Consider the following 24,868-nt stretch of genomic DNA (forward strand, 5'->3'; position numbering starts at 1 on the left):
GTACACTAGAAATTAAGGAAATGCAATTCAATAGTAACCTTAATGTCATCCAAGTTAAGCCGTGCCCCAAGAAGTCGAGCAAGGATCAGAGCCTGTTTTGACAAACATAGATACCAGACAGTGAGGACAATAAGAATCAAACAGTTCATATTGAAAATTGCCTTGATTTGCCTTCAAAAGAAATTTTGACTTTTTAATTAAATAAGTAGATAATTAAGTTTTAGTAGACATCTAATTTTTAATCCTTGTTCAAAAGAATACAAAGTTTTGTTGTAAAATTATCTGTTTTGCTAATAATCCAATTCCAAATAGTGCATTATGTACACAGTTACATCATTGGCAGCACAGATGTATGACCTATTTGCAGATATGTTTCATCCATTCTAATATTTTTACAGATGGAGGAATTGAGAACACCAAGGAGCTTAAACTAGCTTTAGCATCTATTAGTTAAAAAATAACCAAACCTTTCTTGCAACATCCATCCCGCCAAGGTCATCACGAGGATCTGAAAGAACAAAATGAAACAATACCATAAGTCTATGTTCTGAAATATAACTATATATCCTTGGGAGATGTGATTCAACTTTTCATTGGAGATAAGAACCAACCATAAGTTGGAAATAATGAAATGAATATGAGAAAACTACAATAAGGAATCTAGTCATTAAATGACTGCATTAAGGGAAAAAGAAAAGGAAAAGACTAATTTGTGCTCAACCACGCAAAAATTAAAAGCTAAAAAGGTTGCTCTAATAAGGTCAGAATAACAAGAGGAAGAGAAATAAAATAAAAAAGAAAGAGAGAAATAAAGAAGACAGATTAGGGGTGAAAGAAGTGACTGAACAAGTGAGAATTACATAAATACCCCTATTTAATGAAAATTAAGGACAAGAATGTTCTTATTAAAGAAAGAGAAAGGTCAAAACTACTGTGATATCTAACATAGTTAACTGTCCATGATCTCTATATATGATACCCATACCAGTTGACCCCTTCAAATATCATAAAATCCTGAAGACAAAGGACTAAATTGATTGAGGCTAACATGTCCAACTCCAGACACACAAGACAAGGCACTATTAGCAAGGATAACATATTGAGAAGAAGACAATGAACTAAATTGAATGTAAAGAATTGGAGTCTGTAGTGAGAATGGGCCAAATGGGCCTTAACTTCTTTATTTCACTTAAGTTATGTTATGTTTGTGCTTTTTTCAGTTATGGGCCTCTTTTTGTTATTTTTATTATTGGCCACCCCATTAAGGGTAGTCCAGGGAATTGTATTCAGATTAGAATTAAAAGAATAAAAGATCTAACCGGGGGGCTAGAGAGAGGATCAAACTCTTCTCTTCTCTCTTCCCTTCTCTTCTTCTCTCATTTCCTTCCACAAACTTCTGCAGAAATTTCTCTCTTTTTCTTTTTATTCTCTTTTCTTTTTTTTCTCTTTTCTTTTTTCTCTTTTTCTTTTCCATACTTTCTGAATTACTACTGCAGGTGTGCTTTACAACTTGGTATCAGAACAGGTTCTCACCTTCGACATCTTTCTCCTTTCTTGGCCCATACACAATGTGTATGGAGAACTGATCGGGTGATTAATTAGCAGCTTATGTAGCCTAGTTGGGAGGGCTTTTGGAGAGGTTTTGTGGATATTTCCATCCATAGTTGAAGCCCAAGGCAGGTTCTTGGAGTGTTTCCCTGAAAACCCAAGATCCTTTCTTGGCCCATACACAATGTGTATGGAGAACTGATCGGGTGATTAATTAGCAGCTTATGTAGCCTAGTTGGGAGGGCTTTTGGAGAGGTTTTGTGGATATTTCCATCCATAGTTGAAGCCCAAGGCAGGTTCTTAGAGTGCTTCCCTGAAAACCCAAGATAACTGGAGAAACCTTGCTACAGGTCCTAGAGACACTTTGGAGCTGGTGCTTGGGGATCAAAGGAAAACCTTTTGATTTTCATTAGGGCAATTTATGTTAGACAGAGTTCTAGAGCCTCTGGTAGGGGCGGTTGAACTTTCTCCTCTTCTCCCATTCTGCTAGGTCCTATGAAACCCTAGTTTTAGGTAGTTCAAAAGTAGTTCTTTGCTTTGAACAGCAATTCTAGCTTAGTAAAGCCCTATTTTGATTTTTGTTCGTATTTGTTCACCCAATGGAGCAAACTAAAGGAGAAACCAAATATCCCACAGATTCCAGGTTTGGACCTAGGGGTCAGTGGAGACTTTGTTGGGAGTTGTGGCCACTGTGAAGTTGGATGGAACCAATTATTTATCCTGGTCTCAGTCAATTAAGGAACATGTGTGTAATAGAGGGAAATGGGGTTACATCATTGGGAGCAAGAAGAAACAGGAGAATGACCCTACCTATGAAAGGTGGGTATAGGAAAATTACATAGTAGTGGGTTGGTTAGTGAATTCTATGTAGCCACATATTAGCCAACACTACCTATGGATGGAAGTTGCAAAGGAAGTGTGGGATAGTGTCATAGAGACCTATTCCCAAAAGTTGAATGTTGCTCGGGTCTACAAATTGAAGAATGATGTAAATAATCTGTTTCGAATGCTGCTACAGTAACTCGAACCAGGAAGAGAAGGAAGAAGAAGAAAGAAAATAAGGGTCTGTCAAAATCTGATGGACATCCCATACAGTCGACCCCCTTAATCTTTATTAGATTCTAATGACCTTTACAAAGACTAAATTGCCCATACTTAAGTGTGGGGCAGAGTACTCTAATAAAACTGCCACATAAGCAAACTACTTAATACACATAAGATGACTAAACTACCCCTATTCGGCTCACTTTAACACTCCCCCTCAAGCTGGAGAATATATGTCATATAATCCCAGCTTGTTACATAGGTAGTTCACTTTCCCTGAGCTTAGAGCTTTTGTAAACAAATCTACCCACTGATCATTCGAGCCCACATGTTCTGTATTTATCTCTCCAGCAAGAACCTTCTCCCTCACAAAGTGGCAATCAACCTCTATGTGCTTTGTTCTCTCATGAAAGACAGGGTTGGATGAGATATGGAGTACAGCTTGATTGTCACAGTACAATCTCATAGGTTTATCCATGTGAAACCCAATTTCTTTTAGGAGATTCCTCAACCACACTAATTCACAGGTAGTGTGTGCCATGGCCCTATACTCGGCTTCAGCACTGCTTCTGGCCACAACCGTCTGCTTTTTACTCTTCCTTGTCACAAGGTTTCCTCCAAGAAATGTGCAATAGCCTGTAGTAGATCTTCTGTCATTCACTAAGCCTGCCCAATCTGCATCTGTATACCCAACTACTTCAAGTTTTCCTCCTGGTTTATACAATATCCCACGGCCTGGAGCTCCTTTCAAATACCTTACAATTCTAAGAACTGCATCCCAATGAGGTATACGAGGGTTCTACATGAATTGGCTCACCACACTGACTGCAAAGGAGATGTCAGGTCTCATAATAGTCAGGTAGTTCAACTTTCCCACTCGTCGTCTATACCTTCTAGGATCTTCAAATACTTCTCCTGTATCACTGCTCAACTTAACATTAGGTTCCATAGGGGTCTCAGCCGGTTTTGCACCTAACAGTCCTGTTTCCTTTGGCACTGATTTACACCTTGTTTTGACCTGGCAACTTCTATTCCCAAGAAAAACTTTAATGTTCCAAGGTCTTTTGTTTGAAAATGATTTTGTAGAAATACCTTTAGTTTGCCAATCCCCAATTTATCACTGCCAGTAATGGCAATATCATCCACATAGACCACTAATAAGATCTTCCCAACTTCTGAGTCATAGCTGAACACTGAGTGATCAACCTAGCATTGCTTCATTCCAAAACTCTTCACCACTTTGTTGAACTTCCCAAACCAAGCACGTGGTGATTGCTTCAACCGATAAATTGCCTTCTTCAGTCTGCACACCTTACCATCCTCCCCCTGAGCAACAAACCCAAGTGGTTGCTCCATATATACCTCCTCCACCAAATCACCATGGAAGAAGGCATTTTTTATGTCAAGCTGAAACAAAGGCCAATCATACATAACTGCCAGGGAAATTAGTACACGAACAGAACCAATCTTAGCCACCGGAGAGAATGTCTCTATGTAGTCCACTCCATACAACTGTGAGTAACCTTTAGCAACAAGTCTGGCCTTCAGACGCTCCACACTACCATCTGGCAAGTATTTCACAGTATACACCCATTTACAGCCCACAACATGCTTACCAGGTGGGAGAGTAGTAAGTTCCCACGTTTGAGTATGTTGAAGAGCAGAAAGTTCCTCCTCCATTGCCCGCCGCCATCCAGGTGAACTAAGAGCTTCTTGAACATTGTTAGGTAGGGAAATAGAGGACAAAAGTGAAACAAACTGGCGATGTAAGGTAGAAAGACGAGATAATGAAACAAAATTGGAAATGGGATGGAGGGTAGAACTACGTTTACCTTTCTGTAAGGCAATGGGTAGGTCAAGGTCTGAAGGTTCAGCAATAGGAGCCATGAGAGGATCCGCAGATGAGGTAGAAGCTAGAGGAGGGGCCGGTGTCGTTTGACGTGTATACACTTGTCGGACCGGTGGTCGTTCGGTGGTGATCTGCACTGGATGAGGTGATGAGTCTACTCCAACAACAGCATCTGGAACTGGATCACTGACAGGAAGAGGAATAGGAAGTAAGGGTGGAATTGGAGGAGCTTCAGGACTTGAGAAGAATGGTATAGACTCAAAAAAAGTGACATCAGGGCAGACATAGCACTTTTGGGTAATGGGATTATAACATTTCTACCCTTTTTGAGTCCAAGAGTAGCCAAGGAAGACACATTTAATTGAGCGTGCATCTAGCTTGTCTATTCCAGGACTTAGATTGTGGACAAAGCACACACAACCAAAGACACGAGGAGTTAATGAAAAAGGAGATAAAGTGGGAAACAAGATAGAGAAGGGGGACCGACCATGAAGAATGAAGGAGGGCATCCGATTAATGAGAAAACATGCAATGAGTACAGCATCACTCCAAAACCGTTTAGGAACATTCATGTGGTGAAGAATAGACCAAGCAGTTTCAAGAAGTTGATGGTTCTTTCATTCGGCTACCCCATTTTGTTGAGGGGTGAATGCACATGAGGTCTGATGAATAATGACATGATGTTCTAAATACTATTGAAATGAAGTAAGAAAGCATTCACGACCATTATCTGAACGGAGAACTTTGATTGGAACACCAAATTATGTGCGTATTTCAGCATGGAATTTTTGAAAAATGGAAAATAATTCACTTCTTTCTTTCATTAAGTAAATCCATGTCATTCTTAAACAATCAAAGGAGACAAAATACTTGTACCCATTATAAAACTCTATTTTGATTGGACCCCAAACATCTGAATGAACCAAAGAAAAATGACTCAACATACGACTCCCAACTCTTGGACTGAAGAACACACGACGATGTTTCCCAAACTGACATGACTTACATTGCAAAACTGACAAATGACTCAATGACGGAACCAATATCTTGAGAGCCTTGAAAGATGGATGTCCCAGTCTGCCATTGTAGAGGAGTAAGTGAAGTCTGAAGAGCAATTGAAGATCCACCACCATCAAGATAATACAATCCACCAGCTTCATGCCCCCCACCAATCTTCTTCCCCGTCTTGAGATCCTGAAAAACACAAGTGGAAGGAAAGAAGGTAACAGAACAGTTAAGAGCTTTGGTTATTTTACTAACAGACATAAGATTGAATGGAAACTTAGGTACATATAAAACAGATGATAAGGGCACAGAAGCCATGTCAACATTACCAACACAGATGGGAGATGAGGACCCATTGGCAAGTGTAACGGTTTGTGATGTGGAGGTTTCAGAAAGAGAAGAGAACACACCTAGAGTCCCGGTCATATGATCTGAGGCTCCAGAGTCAATAATCCAGGGAAAGGTTTTAGATGACATGCAAGCAATACCTGAGTGGGCAAGTGTGGCAGTGGTATGCTGTGAAGTAGTTTGAAGGAACCGTTCATACTCATCACGCGATACACTCACCATCTCCCTCCCAGAAGTAGATGTAGATGGGAGAGGAGTACGGTCTGCCTGTTTACTGTCACTGATGTCAACCTCACCTGCAGCATGATTAGCCCATTTGGAGGGAGGGCCATGTAGGTCATAACAGAAATTCACTGTGTGCCCATCCCTACCACAATGAGTACACTTCCTTGCAGAGTTATTCTTCCCTCTGCCACGGCCTTCCCCTGAGTCACGACCACCCCAACCAATCATGAAACTGCCACGGCCACCTCGGGAGGTATGTCCTCCCCCTCTTGTACTGTGTCCACCTCCTCTAGCTGTCACAAGTGCTGATCTATCAGACTATGTGGGATTCTCTGTCTGTTTCAAAGAAATTCTGCGAAGCCGTGAGAATACTTCCTCAAGTGTAGGAAGTGTGGAGCTCCCTAATATTTGGGCTCTAACTGGTTCATACTCTGATTTCAGCCCCACCGAGAATCTTGTAACATCTAGTTGTTCCCTTTGCTGTTGCTGAACTTTAATATCTGGAGTGAGGGGATGATAGACATTGAGTTCATTCCTTATATTCTTCATGCTGGCATAGTACTCTTCTAGTGTTTTGTTTCCTTGTTGCAAATCAAAGTACTCCTGATAAAGTTGACATACTCTTGTTGTATTATCTTGTCCAAAATACAACTTCTTAGCATGTTCCCATATATCCTTAGCCGTATCAAGAAACATGAAGTTGGCACTAATTTTTTGTTCCATACTGTTCCATAGCCAAGTCATGATTTGAGCATCTTCTTGTTCCCAATTATCAAACCTGGGGAGTTAGCCGATGGTTTCTCATCTTTTATGTGCTTCACCTTCCTCTTTGCCTTGAGGAAAACTTCCACAGATTTAGCCCATGGAACATAGTTCTCCCCATTCAGTTTAATTGAGGTCATCTGTACACCTAGGTAGTCAGGGGAAACCACCACACTAGGTTTCTGATCATTACACCCATCTCCTATTGCTGCCATGGTACCTTTCATAGTTGCCTCTAACCTGAATTCTCAGCAACAAGCTGACTGTTGTTATCCAAAAATTGATGTTTCAGCACGTATACGCCTTGTTCTTATCCACACTACTACTGATTTCACAACACCACGAACCACATAAGAATCAATTTAACACTCACTAATCACATGTAAGCCCTCTTACAACCACTCAATAAGGATTGTGCAACACAAGCACCACAACATAGTCAAACCTGTTACACCCAGTTCAGACTAGTTTAACACTTTTAAGAGGGCACTACACAACCACAAAAGCTCGGCTAGGTCACAGCATTACACCTTACACCACTCGGCCACTTACAGCAGCCCTAACACCACTCAACAACTTACAGCAGCCCCTACACCATTCGGCTACTGTACACACAGCCCGTTCTAGGGCAACAATGAACCTAGTTCTCTAGGTTCTGATCAGTACTAATAGCCTCTTGAAGGGTTTCTACCCAGAAATACCAGCGACACAAGAAGAAGAGATAACCGACCTTCCTTTGAGAGTCTCAACCAACCATTCACTGCTGAAATCACTTTTCTTGATGAAGAAGAATATGCGCAGCAGAGAGAGACAAGCTGTGAGGTTTCAGACCTAGGGCAAACCAGTTCTCTCCATTGACTGACCAGAAAGGCAGGAAGAAGAGTCACGAACACTGCTGAGGTGCTTTACCAACTGAAGTAGGTCAGGAACATGGCTCTGATACCATGTTTTGAATGCTGCTACAGTAACTCGAACCAGGAAGAGAAGGAAGAAGAAGAGGAAGAAGAAGGGAAGAAGAAGAAAGAAAATAAGGGTCTGTCAAAATCTGATGGACATCCCATACAGTCGACCCCCTTAATCTTTATTAGATTCTAATGACCTTTACAAAGACTAAATTGCCCATACTTAAGTGTGGGGCAGAGTACTCTAATAAAACTGCCACATAAGCAAACTACTTAACACACATAAGATGACTAAACTACCCCTATTCGGCTCACTTTAACATAATCTAAGACAGGGGAGAAGCCCTTAGCCGTCTAATTCTCCATGCTGAAATCTCTTTGGCAGGAGATTGATTTGATGGAAACTATTGTTTGGGGTTGTATAAAGGATGTTAAAACACATAGGAAGTTGGTAGAGAGAAATCGAGTTTTCAAGTTCCTCACTAGACTTAATTGGGAGTATGATATTGTGAGGCAAAATGTTTTGGCAAAGGATGAGGTGACTATATCTTAGGCTTATGCTATGATGAGTAGTGAGGATAGCAAAAGACAAATTTAGTCTGTAGAGCCACAGGTGGATCACTATGCTAATGTCGGGATGAAGCCGAAGGCCAAGTATGAGAAGTATGGCCAAATAGTTGCATCCAAAGCCTAAACACTAAAGACACATGTTGGAAGTTGCATCCAAAGCTCATTCCTACCAGACTCAAGAATGCAAACAGTGGAAAGAGGATTGAGAATGGAAAAGATGGAAATGCAAATGTACACCTTCTCATAGATTGAATAGGGTCAGGGTGGTGAGAAGTCAGTGGGAGAGCAACTAGTAGCCGCTAAGGCTAAGTATGAAAAGTATGTCCAAATAGTCAGTCATTTGGAGTCTACTGCTATAGCACCAACTTCATCAAAAACTGTTCCTCTGTGTATGCACACTCAGGCATTCGTGCCACTACAAATCATGCTACTATTTCAGGTACTCATAAAATCCCTTGGATAATTGACTATGTTGCCTCTGACATATGACCAATGTTTCACACTTATTCACCTCTTACCAACTCCTTTCTGGACAGAACAAGATATCCCTGGCTGATGGCTCTCTTACTCCTATCACAGGAAAAGAAGACATCAAAACATCACATGCCCTGACCTTATCATTTGTTCTTCATGTACCTAAACTTAACACCAATATGCTTTCAATTAGTAATTTAACTAAATCCCTGAATTGCAGTGTGACTTTTTACCCTTCATATTGTGTTTTTCAGGACATGAAATCTCATAAGGTGATTGGGAGTGGCCATGAGGCGAATGGGACACATCTGTTAGACATGCTTGAGCAAAGCCAAGTACAACCTCAGAGAACTGCTTTTGTTTCAGAGTCCACTAGTCGTATTATGTTATGTCGTCATCGTTTGGGTCATTTGTCTATTTCTTCATTGAGTCATTTGTTTCCAGAACTGCTTAAAGGAATAAGTCTGTCGAGTCTATATTGTGAACTCTCAAAGCATTGTAAGAATACTTATTCTACAAGCAATAAAAAATCTACCATTCCTTTCAATATTGTTCACTTTGATGTGTGGGGGCTTTACCATTTACCTTGTATTGGTAGCTACAAATATTTCATCTTCTACCTTATGCGCTCTTGTACTAAAGTGCCTAAACTTGTGCAACAGTTCCATGAGTATATACTCACCCAGTTTGATACCCGCATAAAAAATATTCCAACCTAACAATGCTAAGGAATATTTTGAAAAAGATATTACCTCCTACCTTGACAGATTTGGGGTTGTTCATCAGAGCTCTTGTGCATGTAATCCACATCAAAATGGAACTACGAAGAGAAAATACAGACATATTGTGGAAGTTGCAAGGAGTATTCTTTTTGCTATCCATGTTCTTATGAAATTTTGGGATGATGCAATTTTAACAGCCACCTATCTCATTAGCAATATGCCTTCTCAAGTCTTGGGGTTAAAGTCTCCTTTTGGTGTCCTCTTTCCTGATGTTGATGTTTTCTTCATTCCTCTATGTGTCTTTGGTTGCACTTGCTATGTCCACATTCCCAGTTCCCATAGACATAAGTTTGAACCCTAAGGCTCAGAAGTATATTTTCCTTGGTTATGCCTCCACACGGAAAGGGTACTGTTGTTTTGATCCCATTAGTGGCACCCGGTTTGTGTCCATGGATGTCACATTTGCAAAGTCAGTCCCCTTTTATAGTCATTCTTCTTTCTTCACCCCTTCCTTTATCAGCTCTAGTTAAGTCTTGTGTTGAGTCCTCCACCGTTACTCCCATTCCCATGGAGGTCTCCTCTCCTCCAAGGTCTCCCATTCCTGCTCCCCCCTCCTCCTGCTAGTCCTCTAGTTTTTACCACTCATCTGATTCTCCAAAGGTGGTACTAGTGGCAAAGACAAAGGTAGACACAAGTTGTTCCTACATCTCCAGTTCAGTCTCAAGCGCTTCCAATCACTGAAGAGGGGACAGGTCCGACATCTCCATCACTAGTATCATCTTTTCCGGACCCTGACCTTTCCATTTCTTTGAGGAAAGGTAAGAAGAAATGTATGGTTCATTGTATTGTATTTCCAAATACCTTTCTTACAGCCTGTTGTTCCCATCCTACTATTCCTTTATAGCCTCCATTTCCTCTCAACCCATCCCAAAGTCATTGACTGAAGCCTTAGCCAAACCAAAGTGGAATGATGCTATGAGGATTGAAATAGAAGCATTTCATAAAAATAATACTTGGGATATTGTTGACTTACCATCTAGGAAGGAACCTATTGGGTGTAAGTGGGTTTACACTATCTAGTATCATGTTGATGGGTCCATTGAGAGATATAAGGCACGGCTCATTGCCAAGGGATATACCCAGGTGTATGGGATAGATTACAATGAGACATTCTCTCTTGTTGCTAAGATGACTTCTATGAGAGTTCTTTTATCTTTAGTAGTAAGCTATGATTGGCCTCTTTATCAGTTTGATGTTAAGAAGCACTTCTCTCTTGTTGCTAAGATGACTTCTCCGTTTTTCCTCGGGGGAAGCGTAGTATGGCTGAGAAGAAACATGCTCAAGTTTACCTTCTTCATAATTTTTAAGGCACCTTGTCGCCTAGTCGCCTAGGCGATGGATTTTTTTTAAGTAAAAGCATATATCCTAGGGTAGTTCCCTAGGTTCCATAACCATCTTTCCTTAATAATTATCCATGTTTTTCATAAGAGAAGTATAAATTTCATGTTTTAAGTTTAGAGAATCAGCATATTATGAGAAGAAAAGGAATAAGGGAAAGAAAATTCAAAAAATATAGGGGCTGAACCCCTACTTTTGTTCTAGGAAAAGAAGAAAAGAAAAGGTGGAAGAAGAATATCTGTAAGAAGAAAATGTGTTGATTAGACAAAATTTTAAGTTCTTCCTTTGCTTATTGGTTCAGGTTCTGAAATCATTGAGGATTCAATCAAGAATCAAAACTTTGATACGATACGCCCCGTATCAGATGTATTGTATTGTATCTTTGGCACCCCAATACACATGTTTACACGTGTTTACAGGAACCCACTTTTTAAAATAATATATATATATATATAAAATGAAATTGAAAACCAAAGAAATAAAAAAGTAGGGAGACTATCGTTATAAGTACTAATACACCTTGTCGGTACCCAGAGGTGTAGAAATACTTTGAACCATGGGTTCAATACAGCAGTTAGCAATGTTTGTGTTGATTAAACACTAACAAATAAGAAAATAATAAAAAGAAATTAGTATATAAACACATAAAATGAGTATTCTAGTTTAATAATGCCTATTTTACAATTATAATGTCAAAAAATGAAAAATATAGAAGTATTTTATAACATAGTGCACAAAACTACTTGGCAACTAGGCGAGGCGAACCTCCAAGGGCGCCTTGTAGCCTAGGCGTCGCCTTGACAACTATGCTCCTTTCTATTCCTGATCCTCCCCCATTTCGTGTTTTCTTTCATGGACACAAGAGCCACCCAAGTTCAAGAGATGTGGAGCATTTGGATGCTATACCACTAGTGCCATTGGACTCCCGGGGACAGATTCTATCCAGCCAAGTACTCTTGTTCCCATTGATATGATTGATCCCATTAACATTGATACTTCTGCTATTAATGACCTAAACCGTTCCATTGCTCAAAGGAAGTGTGTTAGGTCTTGCACCATAAACATCATATTCCCCATTTTGTCTCTTATGAGAACATCTCACCTTCTTTTCGTGCTTTCCTCTCCACTATTGACAGTGTTCCTATTCCCAAAAATGTGGCAGAAGCCCTCTTAGCTCCTGAATGGACATATGCAATGAAAGAGAAAACCAATGCCTTACACAAAAATGGCACAGGGAAATTGGTAGATCTTCAGCTGATGGTACAGTAGAAAGATATAAAGATCGATTAATAGCAAAAGGATTTACCCAGGTGTATGGAGTGAATTATGCAAAAACATTTGCTCCGGTGGCGAAGATGAACTCTATCAAGGTCCTTTTCTCCCTTGTTGCTAATCTTGATTGAGATCTTCACTAGTTAGATATCAAACATACATTTCTCAATAGTGATCTTGAAGAAGAGGTGTACATGGTACAACCTTCTAGCTTCCATGCTCAAGGTAGTGAACAAAAAGTGTGCAAACTAAAGAAGTCCTTATATGGCCAAAAGCAATCAACAAGAGCCTGCTTTGGTAGGTTTCATTTAGTAGTACAACAGATTAGCTACAAGCAATGCTAATCTAATCACACCCTATTTGTGAAAAGAGGGGAAGGAAAGATTGCAGCTTTAATAGTATATGTTGATGACATAGTGATCGTTGGTGATTGGGAAACTGAAATTCAGAAGTTGAAGAAGTTTCTTACTACTCAATTCGAAGTGAAATATTTAGGCCCTTTACGGTATTTTCTTGGGATTGGAGTTGCTCTCTCACAAAAGGGTATCTTCATTTCTTAAAGGAAATACATCCTAGATTTGTTGCAAGATTCCGGTAAGCTAGGGGTGAAACCAGTTGACTCCCCTATTGATCCAAACCGTAAGCTAGGTGATTGTCAAGGTGAAACTATCAAAAATTTGAAGTAATTTCAGAGACCAGTGGGAAGACTTTTATATTTATCCATGACACGCCCAGACATTGCTTATGTTGTAGCGGTCGGTTCTTAGCCAATTCATGCATGCTCCCAAGGCTACTCACTTGGAAGCAGTTGAGAGGATCCTCAGATGTCTCAAGAAATTTCCAGGTGTTGGGTTGTTGTTCCAAAAACATGGGCATTTGAAGGTCGAGGTATATACAGATGAAGATTGGGTTGGACCTATTGATGACAAAAAAAATCCACCAATGGTTATTGTACCTTTGTGGGAGGGAACCTAGTTACATGGAGAAGCAAGAAACAAAGTGTTGTGGCTAAGTCTAGTGTTGAAGTTGAATACCAGGCTATGTCTCATGGAGTGGCTGAGATCACGTGGATTAAGAATTTGTTGGGAGAATTAGAATTTACCGTTGATAATCCCATGTCCTTATATTGTGATAACAAGGCAGTTATTAACATCGCAGCTAATCCTGTGCTTCATGATAGGACCAAGCACATTAAGGTGGGCAAGCACTTTATCAGGGAGAAACTTGTTAGCGAAGAAGTATGTACATACTATGTTAGTTCTGAAGAGCAGCTTGCAAACATCTTCACTAAGGTTTTACATCACTTACGGCATAATGATATGTGTACAAGTTGGACATGCTTGACAATTATGTCCCAACTTGAGGGGGAGTGTTGAAAATGATGTACTTTTTATATATTTAGCATCGCAAGGGCACTGTTGTAATTTCTCCTGTTTTATTTGGTCACCCTAGTATATAACATAATGCTGGTGCCGCCAGCATAGCTTTTTGGCCTCTCATTCTTTTCTCTCCTTTTCTTCTCTCTTCTCTTCTCTTCCTTCTTCTCTTTACTGTTATTTGCAGCATAATAAATCTCAAGAGTGGGTAGCAGGAACCAAAAAATAAACAAGTAAAACAAACACATCAATCAAGGAAGGAGATGAAGAATCTCAATCTCCCTACTCTGATACCATAAAAAGGTTGCTTTAATATGGTCAGAACAGAAAGATAAAGAGAAAGAGGAAGTGAAAAGGCAAGAGAGAAATAAAGGAGAAGACAGATTAGGGAAAGAAGTGATCAACCTGCTTAGAAGAGAGAGAGTTAATCTATCTTCTAGCAGCCAGCTCATATATACTCTCACTAATATTGATCAAAAAAAATATACTCTCATTAATTAAGTCACAATTACATAAATATCCCTATTTAAAGAAAATTAAGGACAAAAATTTCCTTATTGAAGAAAGAGAAAGATCTAAACTACCCTGCCGCCCAAGTACATATTTATATACATATTTCAACAAAAGTGAAAGCAAGAAGTTGCATTAAAATAGATAAACCATTACTTTGAAGTTATTCCAACTATAGGTATGGGTTGAGGAGTGTTTAGGAGTCTTTGGTTTAGGGAAATAAGTCCATGCAAGATCTATAATATTGCTGCAAAAGAAAATGACAGGATTGAGGCTAGAATTTTGCCTCTTAGGTTCTTTCATTTGAGTGATGCTCAAAATCTCATCTTCTTTTGTGTGACTCCAGCGAGAGCCTTATAATGAATATGCTATGACTCAATATTTGATTCTAGAAAAGAGTTACGACTATTCTTTCTATCTTCTTCTACCATCCTTTTCTCTTAATTATCTATTCACCATTCTCATTATCTAAGCTAAGCCTAGTCCCAACTATGTGGGCTCGCCTACATGAATCCTGTTTTCCACTATTTGGTGTCATATTCATGTCAAGTTATGAATTTATGAGTGTTTAAACCATTTCTTACTATTTCAACAGATGTCCTTCACTTGCAATTCCTCCCTATCTGTGTCCCTTTTATTCTTCACTTGTTGCCACTCCTATATCAGACCTCCTTGCTTCTTACTTGTGTTGACTTTTTATATTTTTTCTGTTTTGCCCCTGGTTTTTAACTATACACCTGCCCCTGTTTACTATGTCAGAAAAGTATAATCAGATGAATAACGAAACAATTGCAAACCATTCAATTCCAAATTTAAACATTAATACTTAAAAAGTATAAATTTCATTACAATAATATAGACACAGAATTATATGTTCAACAAGTGCTATAGAACTTTACAGTATGACCTCAATTTCAGAAGTCAAGAATATAACATCTATAGTAGACTTTTATTAAGTACCTGGTTCAGTATAACCAAGGCATTTAGCCTCTGTAACAACTTGGCTAAATGGTTTTCCATCTTCAACTTCACTCATTACATAACCTAGTGTACCTGTTAAAATTGCATAGGAAATAAAGATCACAATCACAAGAAAGCATCAAATAATCCACTGAAAATACATAAACAACAGAACCCTTGACCAATTCCATACCACTCAAACTCCCAATAATCCGATGAACTGGATCCCCAGATGCAAGTAAGCGGTTCAAAGAGGTTATGACAGGAAGACCAGCACCAACCTAGCAAAAGAAACAATTCTGTACAAGGTTGGTAAGCTCAAATACTCACTTCAGATAAACCTGAATATTGAAGAAGACACTAAAAAGATATGCAGGATGGAGTCATTGCTTGGTGTAATGGTAAATCTTGGACTGGCAAGAATGAGAATGCAGGTACAAGTTCAATGTCACGGTGGATGAGAAGAATATCGATATATATTTTTTGGTAATAAAAGGAAAAGTTTATTAATAGATAAAGAGGAAGTCAAGATGAATAAAACATCCAAAAGAAAAACACAACACACACACACACACACACACACACACACATATATATATAATTGTTTAGTCTAATTCAATTCTATAGAAACTCCACCCATTCCCCTATCTCCCAGTCAAAGAGAGGCCTTCTGAACTTCAGGTACAGTTTTTGAAGCTTGATCCACAATTTCTAGAGATAAAATAGAAATTGATCCACAGTTTTTGTTCAGAATGTAAACTTAAAGTAATAATAGGCATTGAAAGAGCTCCATATAACTCCAAGTTAAATACAAATACCAATGGTTCATAAGACACGGGGCATATCACTCAGGATTGATAATGAATTTCATGTTTGAACACATGCACTCAGCTTAACCTAGGACATCCATCACCAGTCACGTGCAATCCACATATATTGCAACCTCTGTTGTAGGAGTGAAGCCTGAAGCTATTCCAAGGAAGACAGAAGTTTTATCAGATGGCATGTCCCATAGTATCTAGATTGCAACCTATGCCGAAGCTGCTCTCTGGAGCAGAGGACGCAGGGTGGAACATGAACAGTTCGAAGAAGATGAGCTACATGGCAGGAAAAGATTGGACAAATCGTTTTTCTTGGACCCTTGTTCAGAAAAGGGTTTGGAGCACACTCTGGTAGCAGGACCTTCGCACAGGCATTAGTTGTTGGAAGAGATGAAACGCCACCTGCACAGAAAACTGTTTGCATGCAGAGTAGAACTAAGGAGGTGGGCCAACAGATTTTTAGGAGGCTCAAGTGGGGTCGGTGATAAGATTGGACTTAAAGTTGTCTCAAGTAACCACAAAATCAAAATTGGTATGGAGTGTTTGGGGTCTGGTTGAACTGTTCTATTTGAACCAGCCCATAAAGTACATGAAGTTTTAGGAAGTCACATGACCCAACTGAGAGATATTGGGGAGGATATTTCTTCTCCCCCAATCAAGGCCCCTGTGAATAGTTCAGACGTTGAGAAATGTTTAACCTCAGGACAAAACACCACAGGTTTCAACCCTGTGATTGGTGTGAGAGGTGCAAAGAAGGCTGATGGGAGAGTGAAGGGTTCTTCCGGTGAAGGTCCAACAAAAAGTCCAAAGGTTTCTGGTAGGTGGGAAAATCAGCAAAGCTTTGATAACAGAGGTTGTCAAGGCTTGCTGAGAACTTCAAAAGGAAAACCAAAGATGCGAGTGAAGAAGCACATTATAAGGAGAAAAATCAGACTTGAAAGCAAAAAACAACATCTGAGAATGGGTGCCTACAAGGTATGTGAAAGAGGTACGTTCATACAGTCTTGGCTGCAGGGAGGTTGGTGATACAAGGGAGGCAGAATAATTGATAAGTAAGAATAATGGCGATGGTGAATTCAGGTCAGTTTTATTTGGTCGAGAAGTCAGCGACAGTTTCTCAAAAGCCCAATAATGTCTCAGCAGCAGATGTGGTTTCACAGACAGATGGTGTGTTGATGGAAGAGTGGCTTAAACACAAATGGAGCTTGAAGGTGGACTCCAAGAGGGAGTAACACATGATTTAGATTGTAATTTACATATCAGGGAAAGAGTTGAAGAATTTAGGGAGGATAAAAAAGAAGATGAAATAGGAGATCATATTGAAGAGGAAAGGGAATTTGGGGTCGGGAGTGGTGTGAAGGAACCATCAGTTGCAAAGGTGTACAAGAGAAAGAGGAAGTATTGACAAAAATAAGGAGATAAAAATGGAAACAGCAGCTAAGTCTTCTTAGACGAAACTCGCGATATCAAAAAGAAAATGGAATAGGAGACAGTGGTCAATAAAGAAATGGAAGTTAGTAAAATATTGGGTTTATTTTTCTTGGGGGAGAGGAGTTTGCTAGGAAATCATTCAGGGAGGTGGAAGAAGAACCTTGTAGGAAAATGTAGAACAAGGAAGAAGATAAGGTAAATTTTGGCCAGGGGGTTTCATGAGCAAGTTGGAAAAGAAAGAAGGGCCAAGAGGTTCTGAAGTCGAAGAAATGGTCTGTGAAGATTCTGGAGAACAGGAGACCATTCAAACCTTTGAAAATATATGTGGTGTTGGAATTAGAGAGATTGATTGATTGTAATAAGGAATTAGGAGAGAGTGAGCAACTGCCTAATTCCGTAAGAAGATTTAGAGACAAGAAGAAACTTTGAACTGTTCAAGTCTCAAGAGTTTTCAGCAACTTTGAGAGGCCTTGCAAAGGGGTTTGGGTTTTGGAATTTTTTTAGCTGGGGTTAGGGTGTTGTTTGATGGGTTGTTTTCTTTTTTCGGTAGTTGAAGGGTTTTTCCTCTGTTTGTTTGGGTGGTTTTTGATGAAGGGGAATTTGGCCCGACCTCGTGACAGGGAGACACGTGGACATGACTCGGCATAAGCGACAACTCGACATGGTCAGATCGGCACGTGGATATGACTTGGCACAGGTGACAGCTCATCATGATCAGTTCGCTACAAAGTGACTTTGGGTACCCTGATACCCCGAACTAAGGACACCCCGAGCTAAGAGCATCCCGAACTAAGATCGTCTCGATACCAGGTTGCGACCAGGATAACGGAACCGAGTTCACTATAGATCAAACCCGGACAGATGAACCACCTTGATCAAGACTACCTCGGCACAAGATCACACCAAGACCACCTCGGTCCAAGGGCACTTCGGCATTCGTATCAGAACAGACCTAAAGAGCACGAGATCGGGAAGCTAGCCACCAATCAGCTCGCCATCAGGCAGCCCGGTACCTTACAGGCAGCTCGCCTCCCGTTCAAAACGACCTCCGCATGACAACCCCGAGGATCTCGCCACCGTGTTCCGCGTCCTACGGGATCGTACCTCGCAACGGATATATTAGCTCACCCACTCCCCGGTTTAGACAGGAGAGGGCAACCTTACCGGTTGGTGACATTTTGCCCACCTAACACGCAAGCGGATCCCATCACAGCGAGGATCCAGGAACCACTCCACCAACCCACAAGGACTCCAGTATATAAAGACTTCACCCCCCAGGGGCAAAGGTATGTTCTTTTATTGTTGTGTGTGTAATCTTTGCTCTCTAGCTCCCTAACTCACTATTATCATCTTCAAGCTCTCTACTACCACTGTGTTCTAACTTAGCCATCGGAGTGTCCCCACCGGGTGAGCCACCCCGGGATCTCTGACCCCTCTCTTGCAGACTACCCAGTTCACGTCATTGCTGGCAGCCAGATCATCTCCAGCAGGGAGCAGCCAGATTACGCCACATCAGTTTTATTATAGATGATGTGTTTGGGCTTGGTTGGAAAGGTTATGGGTGGAAGGTTTGGTTAGGTGTTTGTTTTCTTTTCTCCCTTGGATGATGCCTACCTCCTTGCTCTACATTCTTCTTTTCTTAATAAAGTTTCTTTTTCTATTTATCTTCAAAAAAGAATCCATAAATATTGCAACATCAAGAAATGAACATACTTACAGTTGATTCATGACGAATGTGGCGTGGATGTGAGACCAATTTCTCATAATCCTCCTGCACAACAGATTGTATAAGGATTTTCTTTAGCCATTTGAGGGACTAGATCATGATAATCAATAGAATAATTGCTGAAGAATGGGAAAAATGAAAGCACCATTTGATCTGCAGGAAGATCAAAAGTTGAAATTTTTGTCTTTTCCCATTTGGTAGCGAGTAGCCCACTAGATGAAAAGATGGATGCTTTAGAAAGATGAGAAGGCTGGATTTCAGGAAGCTTCAAATGAAGACTCTGAACTTTCCAAGCCCTTGTCTACTCAATAAAGCTTGGTCATTGGTCAGTACGTTTGCAAAACTCCCACATGTGGCACGATCAAAAGTTCATGGGTTCTCTTCCCAACCCCCCATTTTTCACTTGTCTGGTTGCTCTCGATGCCACTGAAGACACAGTGGAACCCCCACCAATCCAGTGTAAGCTCTTGTTTCTATTCCTTTCTCTCCCATGACTTCAAGTTTCATTTCTAGAGTTTCAATTAGTTGTCTGGTGTTCTTTCTGTACCTCAACCATATGGCATATGCAATGACGTTCTTTGTTCTTGTATCTTCATATTTCCATTCCATATAGAGTTTCATTTTCACATTATTATTCATCTTTGCATGTTCATTTGGCTATGTTCTATTCTAGGGTTTAACCTCTAATGTAGGTTTTCTTCTTCATATTTCCATCTTCTTGCATGTTTAATTTCTAGCCTTCTAGGGTTTTTTGTGTTTCGATCTTTGTATTAGCATGTTCTTGCATTCTGATTAGTAGTTCCTTTAACCCCCAATATAGGATTCACTATTTTGTTTCATTTCTCTGTTATTCACGAATGCATACGAGCGCTTAACTTCTACTTTAGCCTCCATGTTTACATCAGTTCTATGTTCATTCCATGTAAGTATCGGTTAACATGCATTCTTCTCTGTCTTCTCCATAACTCCTGAATACACTGACTATTTATAGCTTTGTTTCATTGAAATGTATAAACAGCATATTGTTTATTACTCTGTATATAACCTCTATTTTTAAGTTATTAATGCAAACCAACGTTTTCTTGTGTTAATAAAGTCCATTTTTCCTTTTGCTTTGAATATAATTGATGGATCATTTTTAATAAAACCATTAAGTTCCACCTGACATTGATCATTCCACCGGATAATTTTCCTTGAGAAGGCTTATGGATGAGATGGTGGCTTTTGTTTCTATGCAGTCCAATGGCTTAACTAGTTGAGATGGTGGTCATAAATTTTCAGAAAATTATAGTATATTTATGGGATTAGAATTACACAACTCATTGGGATGGTGGTTGGTAATCCACAACCCTGTAATAGAGATCCTCATTCAGTGATAAAGGGTATGGACAAAGGAATTGTTGTACATGTTTATTTTTTTGTGACTGTTTTTATGTACCTGAGGGGACTTGAAGAAGTGAACTTCTTTGGGCTGCTGATATTTATAGGATATGAATCGGAAACATTTTATGAGAGATCCATTAATAGGGATTGTAATGAGTTGTCCCTAACAAGTATGTCATCTAGTTTAAGAGCAAATCAGACTCTATCAACAAGAAGTGCAAGAAGAGTGCAAGTATCTAACATTGAAAGACAATTTGAATAATAATGGCAACTATCCTTATTTATATGTTGTTGCATCTTTTGATCCAGTTTCTCATACATCAGATATGTTGTCTTAAATACTAATAACAAGTTATCACAGCACGAGGGCAACAACGCAAGGCTCAGAATATCACAGATGCAGAGTGGAGTGCATTCACCGCTAGCATAGAAGCAGTGCAGAAGCTGGGAATCAAAATGGTTTCTTTATTTTCTGATGCACAGAGTACAGTAACTACAGAACCACTAACCAAGATAGCAGGCTGCAGTTCTTAACTATGTAATTTACTTATCAGCTGCTATCTTCTTGTTAGCAGTCCTTATTATTATTGAGCTTAATTGTTGACTTCTAACGCCTGCAGCTCCTGCTCATATCTTGCTTATCTGTTTTGCAGCTACAGGTTCGTTAGTTCAACAATTTGGTTGTTTCAAGCATTTCATCTTGATCAACTGTTGAACCTTACTGATTGAGACTTCAAACTTCCGCTGCATATCATTTGTCATAAGGCTTAGATTCAGTTTGAGGGGAAGGGTCTTGAGCTTGATTGTCAAGGGTGTAAGAATTCAAATAGAATTCCAAGACAATCAGATTTTTAGAGCTCTACCCAATTCACCCCTCCCCCCGGTTAAGGCCATCGGTCCCAACAGTCAATTTGCTAGAAGAGTTAGATGGGTGTAAATGGTCTTTGCTATGAAGTATAGGGCTGAAGATTAGATTGAGAAATACATGTCTAATTGGTGATAGAAAGGTACAAATATCTATGGGGTAGATTACTTAGAGACCTTTACTCTTGTAGCAAAGAGGAACTATATATGAGATTTATATCCCTTGTTGCTAATTAGCTTCTATTATACAGTGATGTGAAAAATGGTTTTTCGAATGGAGACTTACAATAGGAGGTTTATATGGCTCTTGTCCCTGGTTCTTTAGTAGCAATGTTGAGAAGGGGGAGGTCTATAGATTGAAGAATCCTGCATAGGCTAAAGCAATCTCCTTGAGCTTTATTTGGTCAGTTTAAAGAAACTCCTCTAACAAATGGTGACATACAAGCATAGTCAGACCATACATTATTTGCTAAGAGGGATGGCGGCTTACAGAATTCATCATTTATACAGATGATATTATGGTGGCAACGAATGATATTACATAAGTTGACAAGCTAAAGATCTAGGTGAACTCAAATACACCTTGGGAATTGAAGTTGTTAGATCTTAAGCATGAGATCCTTATCTTGTAGAAGAAGTACACCCTTGATTTGTTGAAAGATAAAGAGAAGCTAGGGATCAAACAAACTGATATTTCTCAATTAGAATCACAAGTTGTATGCCTCAAAGGAAAAGGCTAGAAGATATGGGACTGATTCAATGGTTGGTTGGAAGGATGTTATACCTATGTATGGCCAGGGAGGATATCACATATGCAGTTAATGTTATTAGCCAATAATAATTATCAAAAAAAATGTTATTAGTCAATATATGGACACCCCTATGAATGCACATTTGGCAATTGTTCAGAGGGTTCTATCTTACTTGAAATGGCATCCAAAAAAAGGCATGTGTTAGAAAACCATGGGCAATTAAGATTGGAGCTTTCATAGGTCAAGGTCAAGCTAGTTTAGTGGAAGATAGGCAGTTTACCTTAAGGTATTGTACACTAGTTAGGGCCTTAGGGGTAAACCATTGCCCTAGAGTAGCAAGAAGCAAACAGAAGTGACTTGATCAAGTGCAAAAGTTGAAAATAAATCAATAGCTCTTGGAGTTTCTAAAATTCTTTGATTGTGGTCTCTAATAGAAGAGTTGGGGGTTGATCATGCAAAACCAATGATGTTGTACTACAATAATCAAGCAACTATAAACATCACACATGATCCCACTCTACATGATAGAACAAAGCATGTTGAAGTAGATAAGCATTTTATCCAAGAACATGTTTCAAGAGAGATGTGTCTTCCATTTGTCACCATTAAGGGGCCCTTAGCTGATGTTTTCAGGTGTTGGCAAATCTAAGTCGATTATTGATGTAAATAAACTGGGCATGATCAATATATATGCTCCGATTGAGGGGTGTTAAGAGGTTATATTTGTCATTCTATCACTTTTTTATCTTTTGTTTTGCCTGATCAGATGTGTAAGGTTAACCAGGCATGTTTGTCATTTTGTCCCTTTTTAACAGACACAATAAAAGGAAAGAAAGGGGGCAGCAGACGACCCCACATTCTCTCTTCTCTCAAAAACAGCTTTCTCTCCTCTTGTCTCTCTACACTCTCCTCTCTTCTTTCTTCTGCTGCCACACATTTAAACCAGATTGTTCTTCATTTAGTGTTAGACAAGTCAAGTATTCTAGGAAAAATTACCATTGGAGATGTAAGAGGCTTCTTGTTTGCTAGCACAATGCAGCAACCAAGGTCAACAGCTTGATTTAGTATTTCAATAGTCTCAGAACTGGCAGAGCAATCAACAAATGTCAAACCTGTAGGGAAAAGAATCAATAGAAACATATGTAATATGTTATTGTACATTGATGAAATTTGAGAGAATGGTATGAGATAGGATGAAAGAAAACCCCAGCCTAATAATAGTGCCCATGTATTTTTATATAATTATTATCAAATTGAATTAATCAACACTTGAAAAGGTCATCCTCACTGTGAGGAAATGTAGCCAATGTTTAAATTTCCAAAGGGGATGTGAGAACATTGTCATGGATAGACATACTAGCAATGGAAAGAACCATTTTACTATCAACATGCTACAAACCAGTTGTTCTGCCCAAGTGACTGGCAATATCCACAACTTTTTTCACTGATTCCAAGTTGCTGAATATCTGACATTCACCACCTAAATCACGTAAACAAACAGAATTAAGAAAGAATATACATTTGATGGATCATTTTCATTGGTTAACTCTTCAGATGTTGACTTTAACATCAAATTTTCAAAATTCAGTTAACACAAGTAGTGTGCATATATAATATAGGAATCAAAATGAAGTAATAGAAATAATAAACCTAGAAAAGGACAACTACCCAATAATGGTCCCTGCCATCCAAGATCTCCTTTGGCGTTTTTTTCTTTGGCACGAAGTGGCCACTCTAAGACTTGAATATGTATCAGCCCAAGATTTTATCATTACACCAAACATTGCTCCTTTAAAAAACTTCTGAACTAGAACCTTACACATAAAGATCTATAGTAAACTGGTCATTACAAGGACCATTATATTATATTACCTTTGCTGCCCAGAATTGACAAAGAAGAACCAGATGACTTAACCCGGCAAATTTCTGTCAAGAAAGCGTCATCTAAACCCCTTGTGAATACATCTGATGCTACAACCACTGATTTGCTGTCGCATACTCCCACAACACGCAAAAGCACTCCCTATTTCAAACAGTATGGAAATCTCAATAACACAAGTTCCAATTAAAGGTAACAGAAATAAAACCATCGAAGAGGAACATCATAATGTAGATAAAGGAAAACCTGGGTCATCAACACAGCCAAGTCCAAAGTAATAAAAACAGCATACGTGCAGATAGATCAGGGCGCATTGTTGGATAACTCCTAAAACAGAAACTTTGATATAATCCGTGTTAATTCAGACCATCTATTACAAGACAGGCTCCTTATTCTTTGCAACAGAGTTCTGACTGACTAAAATAAGGTATTGGATCACTTCCAAACCAGAGACTTCTTCAATTCAGACTGTTTCCATCTGTTTGTTTCAATGCTGGTTTGGGATGCTTTGGGAGTTTGTGTTTGGATTTTGGTCTTTTGGTTTTTTTTTATAATAGGCCTTGTTTTTCTGTTTGTAAGAGTTGGGAAAGGAAGTTAGGTATTTGAAAAGATTGAATGGTTTGGGTACAAGTTTTGTTTCTTTTCGGGTGATATCTTATCACCTAGGTGTAATTGTTTTTCCCTTCTTTTCTAATAAAATTTTCTTGTTTAATTTACCTTCAAAAAAATGAGTTCAGACCTCATAGTTTAACAATAGAAATGGCACTTAACAAGTGGAATGGTGGAATAGGATTCAGCACACTCAACTAAGTTCAATCTGAACTTTTGTCCCTAACCAAATTTCTAAAATTTTAGTGCAATCCATCCTAGATATCAGGTCATATGGTCAAGTCCGTATTGACTATCCCAGGTTGCATCCCAAGTTTCCTCCTCCTAAGGGATCAAAGTGATTTATACACCTCTAGGTCTAAGTCTAATTCCCAGACAATCAAAACAGTGATATTAATAGATTTGCTATGCAAATTTCAGCTGTGTACAGTGTGATGA

The 24,868-nt window shown here is 39.3% G+C and overlaps 1 protein-coding gene across 3 annotated transcripts in view; it reads right to left on the reverse strand.

Moving 5' to 3' along the window:
* LOC104593475 (Glyceraldehyde-3-phosphate dehydrogenase-like family protein) overlaps nucleotides 1-24,868 on the reverse strand; it is a 47,644-nt gene that overhangs the window by 21,808 nt on the left and 968 nt on the right. For 2 of the 3 annotated variants that reach the window (XM_010253336.3, XM_088891206.1), the window contains exons 2-9: nucleotides 23,815-23,965; nucleotides 23,342-23,422; nucleotides 22,939-23,054; nucleotides 18,935-18,988; nucleotides 15,159-15,246; nucleotides 14,966-15,058; nucleotides 468-508; nucleotides 39-92 (exon numbers count right to left, since the gene is read on the reverse strand). In XM_010253336.3, the coding sequence (XP_010251638.1) occupies nucleotides 39-92; nucleotides 468-508; nucleotides 14,966-15,058; nucleotides 15,159-15,246; nucleotides 18,935-18,988; nucleotides 22,939-23,054; nucleotides 23,342-23,422; nucleotides 23,815-23,965 (678 nt within the window). The remainder of the gene's footprint in view (nucleotides 1-38; nucleotides 93-467; nucleotides 509-14,965; nucleotides 15,059-15,158; nucleotides 15,247-18,934; nucleotides 18,989-22,938; nucleotides 23,055-23,341; nucleotides 23,423-23,814; nucleotides 23,966-24,868) is intronic. The other variant, XM_010253337.3, reaches the window with a different exon arrangement.

This window comes from Nelumbo nucifera, chromosome 7 (genome assembly GCF_055504915.1).
Source record: "Nelumbo nucifera cultivar China Antique chromosome 7, China Antique-T2T, whole genome shotgun sequence".
NCBI classification, from domain to species: Eukaryota; Viridiplantae; Streptophyta; class Magnoliopsida; order Proteales; family Nelumbonaceae; genus Nelumbo; species Nelumbo nucifera.